Source organism: Watersipora subatra, chromosome 10, assembly GCF_963576615.1.
Source record: "Watersipora subatra chromosome 10, tzWatSuba1.1, whole genome shotgun sequence".
In the NCBI taxonomy this organism is placed as follows: domain Eukaryota; kingdom Metazoa; phylum Bryozoa; class Gymnolaemata; order Cheilostomatida; family Watersiporidae; genus Watersipora; species Watersipora subatra.
Window position 1 is genome coordinate 44,352,219 of NC_088717.1, and position 21,415 is coordinate 44,373,633.

General features: G+C 36.4%; 1 protein-coding gene across 3 annotated transcripts in view; it reads left to right on the plus strand.

Moving 5' to 3' along the window:
• The window catches only part of LOC137405714 (tyrosine-protein kinase TXK-like), a 48,897-nt gene that overhangs the window by 17,855 nt on the left and 9,627 nt on the right, over positions 1-21,415 (plus strand). For 2 of the 3 annotated variants that reach the window (XM_068092070.1, XM_068092072.1), the window contains exons 5-11: positions 6,423-6,566; positions 7,652-7,833; positions 10,096-10,215; positions 14,019-14,152; positions 16,654-16,841; positions 17,485-17,631; positions 19,523-19,694. In XM_068092070.1, coding sequence (XP_067948171.1) covers positions 6,423-6,566; positions 7,652-7,833; positions 10,096-10,215; positions 14,019-14,152; positions 16,654-16,841; positions 17,485-17,631; positions 19,523-19,694 — 1,087 coding nt within the window. The remainder of the gene's footprint in view (positions 1-6,422; positions 6,567-7,651; positions 7,834-10,095; positions 10,216-14,018; positions 14,153-16,653; positions 16,842-17,484; positions 17,632-19,522; positions 19,695-21,415) is intronic. The other variant, XM_068092073.1, reaches the window with a different exon arrangement.

Below are 21,415 nucleotides of genomic sequence, written 5' to 3' on the forward strand. Positions count from 1 at the left end.
TTTATATGAAGTTCTTGCTTCGTGGCGAGTTCTCTAATTTGATTTGAATGATAACTTATTGCATACTCGTCATGGAAACAGATTCAAATGACATACCTTCCAGTTCGGGAAGTGAGATAATTACGGTATCGTATGATTATAGCGTGTGAGGTCGCGTGGTAATCCAGACTGGGGATTGACGCATACGCGTGTGGATGTGTCATTAAAAACAGTCACCTGAGATCTTCATAAATGAGTATTTAGTTAGCGGTAACTAAACTCTTGCACGATTACAAACATATTTGATTACAAAGGTGTTTAGGATTCATTCGGTCATAAATAGGATAATTACCGTATTGTTGGTCACATATCACTGAATGTGGGGGATAGAGGATAACATGTAGTTTATTGATGTACATAAACTCGGTGAATACTCATTGCACACTCTAATCCATAAAAACCTTTTTTGCTATTTTCTCACTCTTATAGGGAATGCATACGTAATCCAAAAACATCCTTATTCGGCGCGTAACTTCCTGTCGCAACGTGCTAGATGTAAATTCCTGTGCTAGATGTACATCTAGCACAGGTTCTACCAAAACTTGCTAAATGAGTACAAAGCTTCAGGTACAAAGCATTGACTTGTGTGTTTCACTGTTTCCATGATTCGGTTTATCTACAAGATGGAAACCGCCCAAACCTGCAAGGTCAGCTAGTTTTGTTACTTGCAAATGTTTACTGAATGTTTCATGCCTGCGAAAGATAAAAACGACACTTGGGAATGTTGTGCAATAGATTGCCATGCAAGCGTTATACATGTTTTGCATGGCAATCTAGATTGCCATGCAAGCTATTGCATTTTAAGCATTTTCATACTTCAGACGTTACTCCATCGGAAGTGCGCTGCTAAACGATACAAGAGTGCACCGCTACAACTTCTAAAATAGAATTTCGTATCTTTTTTAACGAGGCGTTTGAATCAATCCACATCACAAGAACACCCATTGAAAAGCTTATCACGCGAAAATTAGATGTGTGACAAATTCCAAATTTGCCCCATCCACACATTGAAAACATGTATAACGCTTTTTGTCGAACATCAGTGCGACAGTATCGTCACCAGCGGAGGGAGGGACACAGCACTGTTTCTAAAAGCTCGTCCTTAATTTTAGAAACAAGTTCCATTTTACCATTCAATGACAGCAGCAATTTTATGCAGTTACATATGCTCTTCTCAATATCATTCTATCACACCTCTACAACCACGTGAGAGTCATAGTTAATGGCTAACTGTTGCCTTTTTTTCTTTGTTTTATTATTGTTGTATGGCCTAATTTAAAAAACATTTCTATTTATGAAATGAAATTATTGCCAATAAAGTTCTAAATATACATATAGTTGTCGTGCTTTGGTTGTAGCCATATTTAGACAGTTTAGAAACCTTACAAATAATCAATTGCCGTTAACAAAGCTATGGAATGCTACATCACGCGCCGTGATGCAAGTTGTCTAACGCTGCGAATAGGCAAATCTACTGTATGAATATTTAAGCAAGCTTCCCGTATTTATTTGTTTCTCGAGAGAAATCATTTGAATCATTTCCTATAAACAGATATCAGGAAGTTTGTTTATACTTTTAAGTGATGAAATGTGTTCTGAAATTGCTAATTATAGTTTTGATTGGTAGCGTGTGCTCTTTGTTTTACATATTATCTGATACTCATGAAGTTATCACATTGAGTCACTTCTATGTACGGAACCGACTGTCCAACATGTCAGGGAAATTTATGAATGTGTGACAAAACTGATTACTTCATTTTATTAATAAGCAACGTTCAGTAAGCCTGACGTTCATTGAACCATCGGCTTCATTTGAAGTCACCTGTTATAGCATGTCATTTGAAGTCACCTGTTATAGCATGTCATTTAATATTGACTTGAACACCATCTACAGTCCTAAGTTTGGAAATTTTAATCAGTTAATGTTTATGTTCATGTTAATCATCTCTTATAAAAATGTATTTTTTAGCAATCCTGTATGGACGGTTTTGGCTGTAAGCTGCTTCCTTGTCAGGGGCGTCCTTGTTGTGTAGTAGAGAATTTTGAAAGTCAGTCCAAAAAGCAAATGCATAACTTGTCAGAATAGTCGATTATGTTAAAAATACCAGTTAAACTTTGAGTTTTCGAGATGACAAGTAAAAAAGGACATGTACATGTCATTAGAGTTCACGATATACATTCACATTGCTTCACATTTCTTTAAAGGTTTACTTGCAACAAAATTCACATTACAGTGATTTGGTATCAAAAGATTCACCATGTCTTACTCTGTTGCGTTGTAGGTGCCACATATGTGGAAATGTGATTACAAGCTCTTAAAAGCTCAAAAACGAAAAGCCGCCGTAGATTGGAATCTCTTTATTTCTCTGACGTAGTCATGAAATTTGGTTATCTTCTTGTCACGTGATGTTCTCCCGTGAATTGAAAGGGCAATAAAAAGCTCAATATAAAACTTATCGTAGAACTAGTTTATGACAAACACTTCGGCTTTTACCGAAGACCCCGTATCAAATATAGATGCTCGCTACTTTACAGTTTTGTTTCGGTTTGGTCTAATTGGCAAGTCGTAATCTGATCATGTGACCCAATACTTCGCAAATAATTTCTGCAGCACTTTTCGATTATCACAGGTGACCAACAGGCTCGTCATGATTATCAGACAATGATATGTACTCCTTCAAGCTAAGGCTAAAAAATTAAATGAATTTTTACGGTAAGTTATAAGATATCACTGCTAAAAGTGACAGCATTAAAATGACGATGAAACAGACGCGTAAGTACAATAGACATGGTTTTATTGAATGCGTGAAATATATTTGTGAAATATTTCGACGAATAAGGTTGCATGAAAGTGTAAACAGAAACCATCTAACAAAGCTACGTCACATTTGAACCGTTTTGGAAAGAGAATCCAAACTATGGCGGTCTTGTGTAGCTGCAATTCACTGTTCGTTTTTGAGCTTTTAAGAGCTTGTAATCACGTTCCCACATATTTTGCACATACAACACAACAGAGTAAAACATGGTGAGTCTTTTGATATCAAATAACTGTAATGTGAATTTTGTTGCAAGTCAACCTTTAATAAAGTGCTGATTCAAGGTCTGTCCGCACACAAACTGACGATATATGTTCATTGCCTAGCCAGAGCGGTGGCGATGCCTCGATAAGGCTTTGTCGATGTGTCCTGTCAAAATGACCATGTTAGTCCAATACGGCAGAAATAAAACTGATGCTTTGTGGTTGGCTGAAATAATTGATTCTACTCTGCACATCAGCTGTGTGTTTTGTCGATATGTGCAGTCAGGGTTTCTTATAAAGCGATGCTTTATGTCATGGATCTTTCGCATGAGGACATCATTGCCATTGTCTTAGCAGCTACATGGGCCTATGGTTTCTTCAATGTTATTTTTTCAAAAATCATTACAGAGAAAATCAAGGTACGAGCAGCATTTTGAGCAATTTTCTTCATTGTGATACGAGCAATCTTTGAGATACGAGTAATCTTTGAGATACGAATAATCTTTGAGATACGAGTAATCTTTGAGATACGAGTAATCTTTGAGATACGAGTAATCTTTGAGATACGAGTAATCTTTGAGGTACGAGTAATCTTTGAGATACGAGCAATCTTTGAGATACGAATAATCTTTGAGATACGATTAATCTTTGAGATACGAGTAATCTTTGAGGTACGAGTAATCTTTGAGATACGAGTAATCTTTGAGATACGAGCACTCTTTGAGATACGAATAATCTTTAAGATACGAGTAATCTTTGAGATACGAGTAATCTTTGAGATACGAATAATCTTTGAGATACGAATAATCTTTGAGGTGCAGGTGCAGCCCCCTTCATTCCGCACACTACACATGGTCAGTTTGCAATTTATGTGAATATACTTGCTTCTGATCATTTGTGTCAGCAACAACAGTAAGGGTAAAAAGCTGACTACCTTTTGGCAATGCTCTCCTGGATTACACCCTCATGTGGTTTACGCCAAGTGAATCCTGCTTACACATACGCGTTGGTTTTGAGATTGCTACTTTTAAGAAAAGTCAATGGATTGTGCTGTAATAATGATAAAGAGCAGAAAACTCAATAAGAACTGTTCTTTGAACTTTTGCCTATCTCCTCCACCAGATACCATGGGCACCGGTTTCTTTCCGCATTATTTTTTAGATCTCATACCTTTTGAGAGCCTCGGCTTAAGGTTTGTCTGATATTTGTCATAAAAACATATGTACAGTGCACCCTCGGGTTATGACGTCCCTGTCGACGTTTTTTGCCTTAGGATGTGGAATACGATTTTGTTCACCCCGTTCTTATGACATTTTTTGCCATTCGACATCAGTAAAAAATGTCCCGAAATTCAAATCTGGTGGTCGATGCTAAATATGTCGGAATAATGAAGATGCCAACATGCTGTTCGTCCAAATCCTTCCCATAACGCCTAAAAGAGATACGCTTCTCTCTCTTAGCTCAGCATTCTTCGTGTTTCATAAATGCTTGATAGTGCAGGAGTGAAATGGAAACTAGTGAAAGTAAGGGAAAGTTAAAATTTATTATGTATTTCACCATTTAATATAATATTTACTATAAAATTAAATTCATTAATTACATATATAACTTCATTCAATATAATAGAAATAGAATGTAAATTCATTCATATAACTACATAAATAACTTTAATTTGTTTGCCGTGGGTCCTAAGATTAACAATGACTTTAAAGGAAGAAGTAAGAATCATAATCATAAGCAGTTCATAACTACTGAATACACTAAAGCTACTGTAGGTAACTATAGTTACTAAGGTTAATATACTATTTTATTACTAATATTAGTATGTGCAGTATGTTGGCCTATATAAAATTGGGATGTTTTTGAGCAGGGCATGTTCGCATTATAGAATTACTATGGGACACGTGTCATTGTTGATGTTAATTAAATTTCTTTACCCCTCTATACAACATTTCCACCTTACGATGCCAACACTGGAAAAAATTAAAATTGTATGGCAAGAGTCTACTGTATTACATGCAGGAATCTCACACCAATCAGAAATGATTAAGTTGTTATACTGCTTCCCTGACATCGACAATCTGTAGCAGGTTGTTTGACAAAAATGTAAGTAGAACTGCGGATAAAAGTAATTGGAAATTGACTATATAAGAGACGAATTCCTGTAGGATTTGGTATTATTTTCAACTGATATGACTGCTGTCTCCTCTTTAGTCAATCCGATTCATTGGACATTGGTCATATGGTTAGTAGCTCTTTTCTCACGCTCGGATTGCATGTATCAATATAATTATCTTGTCTTATGTTGCATGATATACATTGATATACCGTAATTTGTTAGCTCGGAATCTATCAACCAACTTTCATTACATATTTGCAAGTTAGTTTAGATGCCTTTTGCACACGCAGATCTGCTCAATTCATTGACTGTCTCTTTAGCTAGTCTACATTGTTATTTTCATCAACAAGTCAATCAATGTCATGAATTGCCCAACTACCAACATTTTGGCCTTAAAATGTTGACATGCCGACACATTGTCATCTATATTTCTGGTAACAATGCGTATAACAAACTTGTGCATTTAGCCCGTTCACTGCCAGACGGCAGCTTATGCTAATTCTATGATCGACTGCATTTCGCACTTTTGCGAAATTTACTGTGGTTATGTAGTACCTGAATATTAATGATTTGTGACAATATAACCAATGATCATTAGTTGTTCTAAAGCATTAAAAGTGTTGTCTGAATAATTCCCTGAAATATTAGCTTATATTCGTAACACAAATTATAGTCTGTGATCAAAACAATTCAAGTCAATAACAAATTTTTTTGACAATCAAACTTTTTAGTTATAATATGGCTTCCGCAAGCATCTTCTGTGTTAGAAACAGATTAGCTTTTGTTGATGACATTATAGCCGATTCAGATTCAGAATTAATTGAATACTCAGACAACGAAAGTGACAGCGCTGACTCAGGGATGTGGTGCTGCAAGCAATAGTTTTGTAAGAGTAAGGAATATTATTGTAGATAATCGTTATAACTTCGTAGCGATCGTAGCTTCACATAGCTTTAGCAATGCACATACTAATAGGTACATTTAATTTTTTGCTTAGCTCTGTTTGTTAACATAGTTGCAACATAAAATAGATAACAAAAAGTTTCTAGATAGAGTTTGAAATTGAAAAAGTTATATACATATCATGCAGCCAGATCGGCAATTTTTCAGTAAAATGGCTGGCAGTAGCTAACGGCTGGCCAAAAGCTAAATTTGTACTTGGATTGCAGTGAAAGAGTTAAGCTTGGTTAACCAGGAAACAGTTATGGGTTATTCTTATCATGTTTTGTTGTATCACTCTTTCAGCTTCTTTGGCTCAGGGAGCAGACTTCTCCGTAAAATTTCACCCATCGGTCTGGACACCGAAGAGCTCAGAGTTTCAGTGTTGTCAATTAGCTAATAAAGATGCCCCGGGTTGTACATTTCCTCACGCTTCCGCCCTCAAACCTGGTGAGTAATGGTGTGCCTGTAGAATGTTTCATAGACGCATTCGTTGATGGTGCGGTGCTGAAGTAGGTGCAGTGCTGAAGTAGGTGCAGTGCTGAGGTAGGTGCAGTGCTGAGGTAGGTGCAGTGCTGAAGTAGGTGCCGTGCTGAGGTAGGTACAGTGTTAAGGTAGGTACAGTGCTGAGGTAGGTACAGTGCTGAGGTAGGTGCGGTGCTGAGGTAGGTGCGGTGCTGAGGTAGGTACAGTGCTGAAGTAGGTACATTGTTAAGGTAGGTGCAGTGCTGAAGTAGGTACATTGTTAAGGTAGGTAAAGTGCTGAGGTAGGTACATTGTTAAGGTAGGTACAGTGCTGAGGTAGGTGCGGTGCTGAGGTAGGTGCAGTGCTGAGGCAGGTGCGGTGCTGAGGTAGGTGCGGTGCTGAAGTAGGTGTGGTGCTGAAGTAGGTACAGTGTTAAGGTAGGTGCAGTGCTGAGGTAGGTACAGTGCTGAGGTAGGTGCAGTGCTGAGGTAGGCACAGTGTTAAGGTAGGTGCAATGCTGAGGTAGGTACAGTGCTGAGGTAGGTACAGTGCTGAGGTAGGTACAGTGCTGAGGTAGGTACAGTGCTGAGGTAGGTGCAGTGCTGAGGTAGGTACAGTGCTGAGGTAGGTGCAGTGCTGAGGTAGGCACAGTGTTAAGGTAGGTGCAATGCTGAGGTAGGTACAGTGCTGAGGTAGGTACAGTGCTGAGGTAGGTACAGTGCTGAGGTAGGTACAGTGCTGAGGTAGGTGCAGTGCTGAGGTAGGTACAGTGCTGAGGTAGGTGCAGTGCTGAGGTAGGTGCAGTGCTGAGGTAGGTGCAGTGCTGAAGTAGGTACAGTGTTAAGGTAGGTGCAGTTCTGAGGTAGGTGCAGTTCTGAGGTAGGTGCAGTGCTGAGGGGTGGTAGTTATGTGGGTCACTCAGGCTTCTGTAAGCTAAAAAGCTCGAAACCGATACAATATGATCCTGTTGCTAAATGATAATTTCTTCTCTACACTATATAGTTTAGAGTACATATTTGTTTGCTGGTGTTTATCCTTTATCACATGTTTAACCTTTTCGATATTTCAGTGGTGCCAGGCGGCAGCAACCCTCCTTCTCCTAATCCAGCTCGAAAATCTCCTACACACGCTCGCCGAGTAAGTCCACAACCTGTAATACCCAGAACTTCACCCACCCCAGCTCCTCGAATTGACACACATGCCAGCACCAATCCGGATCCACCTATTGGCGAACTTATCCACTTACAACAGGTAAGTGCTGTCAAAGTGGTTATTCCAGACTGAGCTTACCCCAACCGTAGTTTTTTATGGTTTTCCCTGGCTCATATGTGAAGTAACTCACGGGAGGATAATGAGCTTTTAAAGATGGAAGCGGGCAGAGTATTGAGGAATGGTTTAAATTCTATGGTGCACACTAAACTGTATCTATATATCTCAGTACATGTCTTTATTGGCCCTGTGTCCAGTTACTGCAGGATGAAAATCTAGCAATGAGATTGCCGCTTTGCACAGGATTTGGTCTCAGTACCTCAGGTCCAAAGACCAGCGATCTAAACCACTACACTACGATTGTTCAACTGACTGTGGTGCTGAATTATTGTGATTACATTAATTACATCGGTTAAAATACTCAACACTTAAAGCACTTACGGCTATTTACTAGCACAGTTGATCTTTACTCGTTATGTGTTTAATGTTTAATAATCATTACGTGACACGTAACGATTATTAAGCTGGCTTGAAACATGGCTATTGTTTGGTAAAGATTTAGACTGCTAGCCTACAAGGTAAGTTACTCAAATTCATTGTGTAATTATTTTAATACCCGTACAACGTCCAGCATTCAACTGGTTTGGTATAAAGTACAGATGCTTCATATCGGTTAAATGGCTTAGGTAATAAATCAATGCTGTAGATTGCTATTTGAAGTAAAAAATATAATAATCGAATTTTTATTGCTCTTGCTTGTTTTGCCTAAAGAGCCTTTTTACTAGCAAAAATACTTGACACAATCTCCATTTTCTCACAATAAGAGCGTGTGATCTCCAGCTTTATGCTGCCATCACTGTCTTCTCTCTAGTTGAAAATTTCACACTTTGAGAAAAGGTGTATCTAGGGTGTCTGAAAACACTCTTGGTTCAATTAATCAACCTGAACCTTTTTCTTTTTTAATTAATAACACGTTTGCGTTCTAAACCTGTTTCTCGTCTCAGCCTATATCTAATAGCCCTCATTACTATGTTTTTATGAACTGTTTCCATGCGGTTCCTTGAGTTTTGGTCTGCAATATTGGATCACAGCTATAAATCTTTTTGGGGTATGCATGAACAAATATTTATCATTGAATAAGAACAGACAATAAGCAATCGTTTACTCCTGAGTTTGTCTGTAAACTTTAGAGTTGTCCTCTCCACGCTTCTTTCATTAATATGCTAGCTAAAATTTGATAACTCCATGGATCAGAAAATGCTCAATCCAATAAAAGACTTAGGGTATTCATCGATTTTGTCAGCCAGGGTTGGAACGATGGCAAAAACTGCGATTAAATTACTAAGTAATAGGTAGTTCAAAATTGCATTAATAAATAAATTAATTAATTAATTTCAGGTTTGTAAACTTGCCTTAATACTTACATCAGCAAATTAAGTTTGGTATACCACAAATTAAATATTAAGTTAATAAATATATGTGATAAGTAAATGCAATGATAATTAAAATATTGAATTAAATGATTAAATTGGATTATGCATTAAATTACTAAGTTAGTTTGTCAAATAAGCGCATTAACGTACCTAAGAATTTTGTATTAAATCAAATTTGTAATTAATAATTTAATGACTAATTAATTGGTTAACTAGTAATCCTTAATTATTAATTGACCAAAACCCTGTCAATGATCATAGTCCACAATAATTAACCATTTACAAAGATACAAACAAGACCTCCGCGGTTTGTTTATCATGCCTCATTGCGTACCCCGTCAATCCCAAACCTACTGAAATTCTTCAACAACTGTAAAGGCTGCACGATTGACATTAGATACTATACTGAGGAAAGTTTTTCTCGTGTATTATGAAATCGTAGTTGTCTGCACTATTGAATGATAATTCCTGTATTTTTTTAACCTAGTCTTTGAAGACTATATTTCAAGGTCATATGAATGTTACCTCACCATTTTATGACATAATCTGTTAAAGGTTGTCTAGTGGACATGATTTCGAACATTTTATCTGATAAGCTTTTCATTATATGAAAGCATTAGAGTATCGCTGCAACTTTTTTACTAAAGTTATCTTTGCTTAATGCATTCTTGTAGGCATTTGTTATAGACAGAAAAAACTAATATTCAATGGACACCCAATGAGTTATTTGCATTTTTTGCAACACTTGCTAATATTCATAGAATTTCAAACTCACTTGTTAGGGCTTTTCGTGTTAACTGTAGGCCGTTGCTAGGTGACTTGTAATGCTTCTATTACTGGCATTCTAGCTAGATAATTGCTTTCTTCACAGAGCTTTGGTCCTCCCACTTCTCCTGCCCCGACTCCTCCGAGTACCCTTTCAAAGAAGAAGTATGTTACAGTGCTCTTTAGTTATGACAGCCAGAATCCGGAAGACTTGACCATAGTTAAGGTACATAGTCTAATCTTTCTTCTTAAGCTTTCTGAGCTTCTTTAGTTTCATGGGTGTTTTGCTGGATAGTCAATATCCAGTTACTTTTATTCGAGAAATTTTAAATGAATGTTATGTCATTTTTACAAGCTTTGCAGTGACGGACTCGATGCTATTAATATAAATTAATATTTTATAATATATATATATGATTTATATGTATAATATATATTAAATATATAAATACATATATAATTTATATATATAATATTAGTAAAAATTTATACAGTAGAAACTCTATTACGAAAGAGTCCGCATATAAAATTTCCAGGTTACGAAACGTCTTTTCGTAGAAATGTTGTTTCAGATAACGAATGATGCTTCTAAATATCAAAAGAGCTGTTGGCCGTTTAAGCAAATGGGCAGTTTGGTTCAAAAGTGGCATACCTGAGCTGCTGTGCCATTGGCTGACGTCCAGCAACTTTCTGCTATCCCATTGGCTCGTTTGTTCCTGCTGCTATGTACAATGTGTCTCACTTAGTTTAAGCTGCGAGCAAAATTCAGTAACCATTTCGCCTAATCACTCGATGCCAAAAGTAAATAAACACATCGTTCGCCGGTTTCATTCGTTGCTTATCTGTTTTTTCTTTTTTCCATATGTTCTTTTCTAATTATTATATAGTAGTATAATTCTAACATGTATTTATTACAGGTTTTAATAGTTACAATTTATACAAATATCATGTCCGAGTTTGATGGGGGGCTCGAACGGATTGAGACATTTGGGCATTTAGGCATTTATAGGGTAAAACGTTTTCTTACTTACGAATTTTTCTACTTATGAAGTGGCTTCTGGGAGAAATTCATTTCATAAGTAGAGTTTCTACTCGTGAGTCAGTCTATAAGTATAGTAGAGTTTCTACTCGTGAGTCAGTCTATAAGTATAGTAGAGTTTCTACTCGTGAGTCAGTCTATAACGAGGAAACTAAAATCTATCTTTTGCTATAAATCTATTTCGTTCTAGAGAACAAGACTCGGGAGCACTTCAAACGGTGTAGCAGGAGTTTTATCTGTAGTATTACATATAAATAAACTAGGAGCTACCATTACCTAGTGGTCTAGAGTGCCTGCAGTCTGAAAAACAGATTATATTACCAGAATAGGCGACTGATGGTGGTAGGAAGGACATAAGGTCTCAAATTATTCTTCTCACAAAGGCGATAAGGCAAATGAGTTTGCATTGTCACCTGGATTCAGGGCTGCAGCTGGTTTTTAATTGAATAAGATCATTGTGTTTAAATAAACTGCATCTCCATAGAAGAATGACTAGCTAATCTCAGACCATGAGTAGATTACTGAAGGTTGGATTTATAGCGACAGACCCTACATTTTCGAGCCCATGCTTTCAACTTGAGCAATGTTCTTACTTAGTTACTTCACAAGTGTTAAACAATTGACAATAATAATTAAATTGTTTTGTCATCTTATATTACAATCAACTTATAATACTGTACTGCGATGATATACATGAGAGCTATCGAATTTGCTGCTTCAATGTATAAGTCTCAGTGTTTGTCTTTTTCCCCTTTCATTAAACTTTGTGTCCGGTTATAGCAATTACAGTCTAGCGATGAAAAATCCACATGGCACTGAATTTGATCTCGAGACCTTCAGATCCAGAGGCGGCAAACTTAATCATTAAGCTACACGAAATACAACGGATGTGTTGGGCAAATAGTCATAACGGTCATTACGATACCCACCCTAAAACCACCTGCTTGGGGTTAATAAATAGCACTATTAACTATTAGATGTAACAATTGTTAAAAGTTGACTTGCAACAAAATTCACTTTACAGTTATTTGGTATCAAAAGATTCACCATGTCTTACTCTGTTGTGTTGTAGGTACCAAATATGTGGAAATGTGATTACAAGCTCTTAAAAGCTCAAAAATGAACAGCCACTGTAGATTGGAATATCTTTATTTCGATGACGTAACCACGAAATTTGGTTATCGTCTTGTCACGTATGTTCTCACGTGAATTGAAAGGCCAATAAAAAGCTCAATATAAAACTTATCATAGTACTAGTTTATGACAAACACTTCGGGTTTCACAGAAGACCCCGTATCAAATATAGATGCTCGCTACTTTACAGTTTTGTTTCGGCATTATTCAATCGTCAAGTCGTAATCTGATCATGTGACCCAATACTTCGAAAATAATTTCTGCAGCACTTTTCGATTATCACAGGTGTCCAACAGGCTCGTCATGATTATCAGACAATGATATGTACTCCTTCGAGCTAAGGTTAAAAAGTTTAACAATTTTTTACGGTAAGTTATAAGATATCAGTGCTAAACGCGACAGCATTACAATGACGATAAAACAGACGTGTAAGAACAATAGACATAGTTTTATTGAATGGGTGAAGTATATTTGTGAAAATATTTCGACGAATAAGGTTGCAAGAAAGTGTAAACATAAACCATCTCTCACAACTACATCACGTTTGGGCCGTTTTGGAAAGAGAATCCAAACTACGGCGGTCTCGTGTGGCTGCGATTTCCTGTTCATTTTTGAGCTTTTAAGAGCTTGTAATCACCTTTCCACTTATTTTGCACCTACAACACAACAGAGTAAGACATGGTGAATCTTTTCATATCAAATAACGGTAATGTGAATTTTGTTACAAGTTAACCTTTAAGCTGGTCCAAAACGCAGGTATTGTTTCTGTAAATATTTTAATAGAGATCTAACTTTCCAGGTAAGTTACTCAAGTTCATTAGGTAATGATTCTATTACTCATGTAACACTGGGTATTCAGCTAGTATATAGTAAAAAAACTTTTCATCACTTCACAGTTTGACAGCCTGGAAGTCAAAACACATAGCACATTTGTGAAGATGGTTGGCTAATAGTATTACAAACAATGCGATGATGTAGCTGTTACTAAGATCATTAGAAGTTAGTATAATGACTCTAACGATATCAAATCCATTTTATTCATTTCCAAAGAAGACATTTCATGTAAGATTTCCTTTCAACTTTAACACCCACACATATGGACACATATATTCTCACTTGTAGCCACTAGGATAAGTTGAAACTGTTCATAAAACATTTCAACTAATTCTTTCTATAATTAGGCCTCTTTTTATAGTTTGTTTTATGTCACAAACCAAAGTTCTTTTTGTCGTTGGCATCGTTAACATGTGTTTTTTCTTGGAAAAAATATAGAAGTGTCAACCACTGCAAAGACGTTATTGCAGTCAAAAATTGTTAATTCATCAAATAGTCAATATGCGGAAGGTATGTAAGTACAGGAAAATATTGCAAAGATGTCATTTTCTCGACCCATGAGGCCAGTTCTCATTGGTCCAGCTATTTTTCAACACGATGCATCATTTAATGGCGTCGGTATGCCTAGCCACAGCAAAAATCTTACACGACAGCAAAGAATGTCGGCGATGCATTTTATCAGTTGTGCAGCCCGGCTTCTAGTCTATTGTTTCATTTGCTCATAAATCCATCTTATCTAACAAATAATGTGAATCAACCAGTTGCGAAGAACTTCCGTACCAATTTCATTCGCTACAATATTTTATTTCAAGTAAATTGACCATGACCAAATTATTTCTTTTCAAGCTTTTTTAAACTGTCTATGTCCTAACTATAAACGGGTACCTCCTGGTGCTGCCACATGTTGTTTGTGTTCACTATAAGGCAGCTGAACCAGTGAATAGACTGTGTTCCTAATATCCAGAGCCAGATATTCTTAGCTACACAATGTGGACTCACTGGTTCATTCTGGTCATTTTCAGGGAGAGAGACTTGAGGTTGTTGATGATGAAGCCGAACAGTTCTGGTGGGAGGCTAAAAACAGGAAGGGGCAGATTGGATTCATTCCATATAACTACGTAGCTGAAATAAAAACCTCTGAGGTGGATTTACACCCGTAAGTGTGTTTCCTTGTTCTGGCATTAAAGCTATAAATTTACCATCTCGAAAAAATCACAACGATTATATTATGACTGGAAAGTAGTATGAATTTACAACCGGCTCAGGTGGTAAGCTACGTTTTTATATAGCAAACATCGTTTTCCATTTTGTGACATCAACATACTACATTCACAATCATAATCATGTTTCAGTTTATGAACTTTCTGTCACTAAACCCTTCAATTCACTGTTCCGACTCCTCCGCAATACTAGTAGATTACCAACTTTTAAACACGTCCGTTCAGCTCTCTCAATAATTCCTGATTTCTGTCTTCTCATTTTTGTTATTGACATGTAACGAAAATCATCATTTTGTTGGTGAATTACTGGTGCCAATAAAAAGTTATAGGTCTACATACAAACATACTTACAAACATACATACAATTAGTTACACCTCAGCTTTCGAATGCTTCTGAGTTCGAGCAAATCCTATTTTGACAAAAAAATTTAAGCTTTTCTTTACTCAGATCCTCACCAAAAGTTCGGTTTTCGACCATATTTTACTGCACTTGAAAGTTTTATGCTAAAAGTTAGGAAACTAGAAGACAAGAAATGTTTCTACTGTTTTTTTTACGTGTTCTACGCTAGAATATGTTACTGTACTCGTTCATTAGAAATTTTTTTATCGTAACCTTAGAGTAGGCTAGATATCGTTACTTAAATATTTGTGCTAAAATTTGTAAAAATAAAAAACACAAAATGTTTGTTTTTTTATAATCTTTTATTAGAATAAAACTGTCTATTTCTACATTTTGTTTTTTGTATACAGTACACAAGACTGAGCAAACAAGGCTAAGATATAAATTGCTAAGGATACAGCAGTACAGTACGTCTCAACCTAGTTTAGTAATACATTGTTATGAGACAAACGCTGTATTTTAAATAATACCTGCTCTCTTGTTTCATTTACAGTTTGATAATAGCTAAATAGTAAAACAATGCTCTAAAGAAGTTATTTTCTCGACTCGGAACTGATGAAAATTGTTTACATTAACAATTAATGTGAATTGAAAAATAATTATTGTAATGAAAAAAATTGTTTCGAATTTTGAATAAACCATATTTTGAACAGTCTTTTGGAACGGATTATGGTTAAAAACGGAGGTGTAACTGTGTAGTAAACCAATCAGGTCACACTTTACTACTGAAATTTCAAGTCCTAGTATGCAGTGGCATTACTGCTGGTTGTCAGAGCTAGAGCAGGCCAGTCATGTTTTAATGGAAACAAATATTCACTTTGTTATTACATAAGCTTGGTTCCCTGATGCTATATAAAAAAGTTGTTTATGCTTTGAGACCGTTTATAAAAGATATGCGGGTTTTTCATGTACTAGTTTATAGATAGCACACTTGTCACTTGTCTCTCTGTTAGTAAATATATCTTTGTAAGTACTTTCATGAATGGCATTGATACTTTTGGCTAACATTTTGGGACACTATCTATACATATGCATGCATTAAGAAGTGCTTCTACCTCTGTGTCACTAAAGGCTGGTAAACATCGTGGTAAGGGTTATCTTCTCTATGATTGTTCATCGACTATGTGCGCTGTAAACCGATAGCGTTGTTCAAGCGATGCGGAAATGTCGGAAAAGATTGCAGCTGTTGAACATTCTCGACAGTTCGCCAGTCTATGTAATCCACGACAGCTTACAATGTGCATCACTTTGACGATGATGATTGGCTGTCACGGGTTGCTTGATCTATATTTCTTCCTTGACAGTTGCTGCGAGACTAGTATTTCTTCATTTCAATGACAGTATTGCATAATGAGAAGGCTTTTCTGTAGACTATTCGCTGTTGTAATTGTGGATGGGTTTGTGATGGAGTGTTACAATGTTGTCACAGACAGTCACCAACGTGTTGTGCGATGAATGCCAACGATACAGTGTATACCAGCCTTTATGCACATGTCTGAAATGGTATCTTATCATTTCGGACAACCATAACCTGCATCCATTTAGTGCATCATATTATAACCTTGATGGTTATCTATATATATATATTTCTCAAAGTATGGTTATGTCTGTATGTCGTATGTCTGTCGGCATTTTGGCTATAGCTATTATTAGAATAGCCTAGCTGGGCAACAATGCTGACGCAATGTCATTGCCTATCGGCATTTGAAGCTTACTAATTAGCGTAGTGGAGTTTTCCATTGGCAATGTGTCAGGCTAATAGCTTGAAAGTTACAGTTGTCTGACAAAGTTTTAAAACCTTTACAGTTGTTTTTATTTTTCTCTTAATTTATTTCAACTACACAAACACTTCTCTCATGATATGTAGTTTGAAAGTTAGAATGGGAAATGTTGTTATATGTTAAATACAAATCAATTTTCTATCCAAAAACTTTTTTATTATCCGGGCAACGCCGGGTAGCACAGCATGTAGTAGTATATAGGTAGGTATTGTTTCTGAACATACGGAATGAGGTTTTGACTGCTACCTTTTGTTAGCAGCTGGTTCTTTCCTGAGATGTCTAGGCAGCGGGCTGAGCTGCTGCTAAAAGAAGATGGTAGAGAAGGAGTTTTCCTTGTGCGCCCTTCCAACCAGAGCAATGGATACACAGTCGGTATATTCACCAAAGAGGGCCGAGCAGATTCGGGCATCGTTAAGCACTACCACATTAAATTGACACAACGAGGTAAGAAGAAACATTTGTGTTTCCTTCCTCGACCTCTAGAACTAGAAGGTTACCTCGGTAACACTGTAATAATGTAGACGTACAAGTGGGAAACACACAATCCATACAACTACCTTTTTGCGATGCCCTCTAGTTTTATGTTTATGTATTAGTCAGCTGGCAATCAGCTGGCCAATCACAGCAAAGCAGCAGGAGTAAATATCAAACATTACTAAAACGTGTGAAAATGCTGGCGTCACTCACAAGAGTCAGTGCTGAAAGATTTGCCAGGGAATTTGTTAATACTTCTCTCGCATAGATCACTTTTTTACCGTCAGTTTGATGAAAGAAAGCAGTTGGTCTCCTAATTTTGTTTTCAGCTTATTTACAACAGAATAAAAATAACAATCCCTCTACGCCAGAGAAATGGCTGTCGTAGGTTTTGTTTAGTTTTGGATTGTCAAAGATTTGGGTTCAACTTTTCAAATGACGATATCTGTAGATTCGAGATATAACTAGAAGATCACTCTGGTCGTGTAATGTTCAAAATAGAACATTAACCTGATAACAGAGTCATTTTCGAATTTAATGAACTGTGTTTGAATAACCTAATAATGAAATGCTACATGTTTGTTATCTTACCTTCATCTATCCACATTACCAGGAGAATATTACCTGTCAGACGCACACCCCCAGCCATCCATACCAGAACTTATAGCTTACCATTCACAGAATGCTGGCGGGCTGATTACGAGACTTCGCTTCCACCCTCACGAGAAGCCGGCTCCAGCCACGGTGGGCCTAAGTCACGGTGAGTAAGCAGCTCGAGGATATAAAAAGCATGTTTTATTCCCACCCTGACTTGCTATGTGAGATTTAGCCCCTTCATCTGTCTTGTTTAGGTCTTAGCAATCGTAAGTAAATCAGCTTTGCTCCTTTGCAGTCGGTTTCTTTCAATATGGCTGCTAGTTTTCTTGTAAGGTTTTTTGCGTAGGTTTAGTGTATGTGATTTAAGGTTTTATTACTTTGCACCGTATTCAAACAGATTTACACTCGAATTACTTCATGAATTTGCTCTATCTTTCAACTTCCTGGTTACGTGGCATGTAACCGCTAGCTAATTTCTTAAGAGGTGAATTATTGAAATATGAGACTGAAGGAGGCTTATTAAGGAGAGAAACTCAATTGAATTATCTGACACGTTACTGGCTTCACCGTTATCTGTCACCTCCTCAAGTCTTTGACAGAAAACATCAAATTCTTCATTCTAATCTTTTGTAAAACACAACTGACCTAAACAATAATGGAAATTTTTCAAGTTTTTTTGTTGACATCTTGGTTCAGATAATTGTTTTAAACTTGTGATTTGTGTACATATTTTCATGAAATATTCAAATTTAACTATGCTTAAAGTTATTAGTTGTCATTATAAAGTTATGCTATAACATTTTAAAAAGTTTTAAAATCAATTGTATCCATTGCATGGTACTTTGTATGTCTGCATCAAATTTTCGATACATTCACTTCAAGTAGATAATCAAACATTCATTGTTTGTATTTGAGTTACTTAATGGTCAGTCAGACAAGGTACATTTAGCACAGCTTCAGTCCACTCCTGAAACTAGTGCCAAAGCAATCAGATTTTTCCGCAACATGTTTTATGATCAAAAATACTTTAATTGGGCAGTTGTTGTTGGATATTTCTACAATGACATTATTTATGGCGATTCAATTTTGGCTGCTTATAGAATTGCTGCAACTGAGCTCATCTTTCCTGTCAATTATTCACATCGACCACTTGTGTCTATCGCTTTTCATGATTTACCTGTTTGATATAATATAAATAATAAATATATTATAGATATTATAAATAATAAATATAACAATTAGTGTTCATTAGGAATATTATTTAGCCAGCGGTTTAAAATCATTTTTGTCATTTCTTTTAGTGAAATATCGACATTTCTTTTGTCTTAGAGATTCCTTACAGATGTTCTTTTTTTTGTTTAAAATTACAGTGTGCCTGGAAACACCAAGTAGGAAGTGCAAGATAGAATGCTGGCTGGCATTGGCTGTACATTTGACCAAACAAACAAAGCCTTGGAAAATGTTTACTCCCCTGTGATAATCAAACCATGATGCTTTTTTAAATCTTGAAGGTTGGCCAGAGAGAAAACTTAGTCTTTTGAAATCAAAAAATTTTACAACTGGAATAGCTTTAGTCATCCTCAATTTGGTTGTCAGGGGTCACTGAAATTCGCATTTGATTGAAAAATGTAATGCTAGCTTGCATTTGATTGGGCAATTTAGCCCTTCCTGATACAATTGTCACATTGTTTTTCATAACTGAGTTAATTATATTTATTTGCAAAAAAATAGAATTATGCAACAATGAAACGGCAAGTTCAAGGCGATGTTACTCGTTCGATCAATTGGATGATTTAGCACTTTCATTGTTCATTGGAAGAAGATGCTTTCAAGAGTGGCCACTCTAGTTTTGAAGACTCTTCAATGGTTTGGCGGTCATAAGGCTAACCTCTGACTCAAAAAGTTTCACAATGTTTTTATTTTGTGAGTAAGGATGTAGAGCATTTGGCAGATGTATAAGAATTTTGCTGTGTGGCAGGATAACAAGGCTTGTCCATGTGTGACTTACTATTCAGTTAAGCATGAGGTAATGAAAACATATTTCTGTTGGGCAGGCATGCTTGTCATAGACAGAAAAGATCTACAGCTAGAAAAGCAGCTTGGAAAAGGAAACTTTGGTGAAGTGTGGCGAGCCAAATACAAACAAGAGAAAGATGTAGCGGTTAAGATGACCCTCCCCAATCTTGTCAATGACTATGATTTCATATCTGAGGCCAAGTTGATGATGTAAGCCTTCAGTAGTCCCTAGTAACATTTATAGCTATTATGTCTGTATCACTATGTTTCCACGACGCAGTTAATCAGTGAGTTTGTGTAATCCAAAAGATGGAATGACAAAAATCCTCAAGTGAAGCGAGTTTTCTTACTCACAAATTTGTGCTGGATGTTTTATGCTTGCGAAATATGGAAACGGCTCTTGCCAAAGATACTCAAGAAATACCGCGCAAGCTATTCCACTTTAAATATTTTTCGCACTTCAGAAAGTTCTATTCCAAATTTTGCGCTGCTGGATTTTCCAGTGATCTTTTTTAACAAAATGCACTTGTTAATCCGCAATATGCGAATGTCCATTGAGACGCTCATCACACAGGAACTTGATGTGCGCACAACTCCAAATTCACATCCGCGTCATGGAAACATTATGATTAATAACCATTTTGGCTATCTCACACCATAGCATTGTTTTCTTCTTGAGATGGGGGAGATAATTCTGCGTTAAACTGGGCAAAATATGCATACAATGATTATGTCAGTGCTCGACCGCTCCTGTATTTGAACAATTCAGAGCTCAACCCAAAGGTTTGAGTGAAAAATGCTTCTGAATTGGAACTATTTTCACTCGAATTAGCCGAACATTCACTTTTTTCCCTTCTCGATCATTTGCTAAACATATTAGCTGCATTTATTCAACTCAGGTGGCTAGCGGAGTACAATGTTCACAGTTTGTTGAAGTATATTTTTCCAGTTTTCTCATGGGTTTTGATTTTCGAAAAAATTGGTGCTTGACCATAAAATCTAAGCGAATAATATTTACGTTTCATTTCTTTGATTTCAAAATGAAGACTATAAAAACCAAGTCATATAGTGCCTAAACAAACTAGCCCATGTTCAGCTACATTATAAGAACACTGAAAGTTATCTGCTCGCTCATTAATAATAAAGTTATCGTGTTTCCGATTTTCAAATGTAGGTTTTCTCACTTGTGTCTGTGTTCAGCCTAGTAGATGCCTTTCTATTAGTCGTATACATTGTCTGTAGAAGATGACTCCAACAAACTTTGTTTATTCCGTGTTACAGGTTTCCTTCAGTGAGTTATTCAAATATTTCGGTTTTTTATTTTTAGGTTATGCACTATGGTAGATAGATTCTCTTGCGTGCATGGTACCTTTTGTTAGTTGTTGTGTTTCTCTCTGACTGACTCATATCCTATTTTGCGTGATCTGTGGATGTGTACATGGTTACTACTGAATGAAGCTGAGATATCCTTTTAGCAGTGGATCAGTGGTTAGGTGCAAATGGTTTTAGTTTTAGCATATAACATGTTGCAGGATAGAATTTTAATCTTGAAAAAATTTTTTTTATTAGAATAAACCAATATCTTAAGAATTTGTGATAGCCGAAATTTACTCCGAATAACCTGGCAGTCTAGTGTGACATGGGAATTATTAATAAATGGTTTTTTATTGAACTTCATAGATTTTCATGTTTTTGGCTTGTTCTATCAGAAAGAACAGAGAGTAAATACTTTGGCAGTTATTCTGATATACCCAAAGGTAGTTGATTAGCACAGATGTAAGTCTAGGTCTACTAAACCTAGCGGCGCGAGTTCAAGTCATGCGCAAAACAATATTTTATCTTAACTGCTATAGATTGACAAACTTACACCTCTCTCGTTATAATAAGTATTTGAAGGACTGATATCTGAGAAGCCCACATATAATTTTACC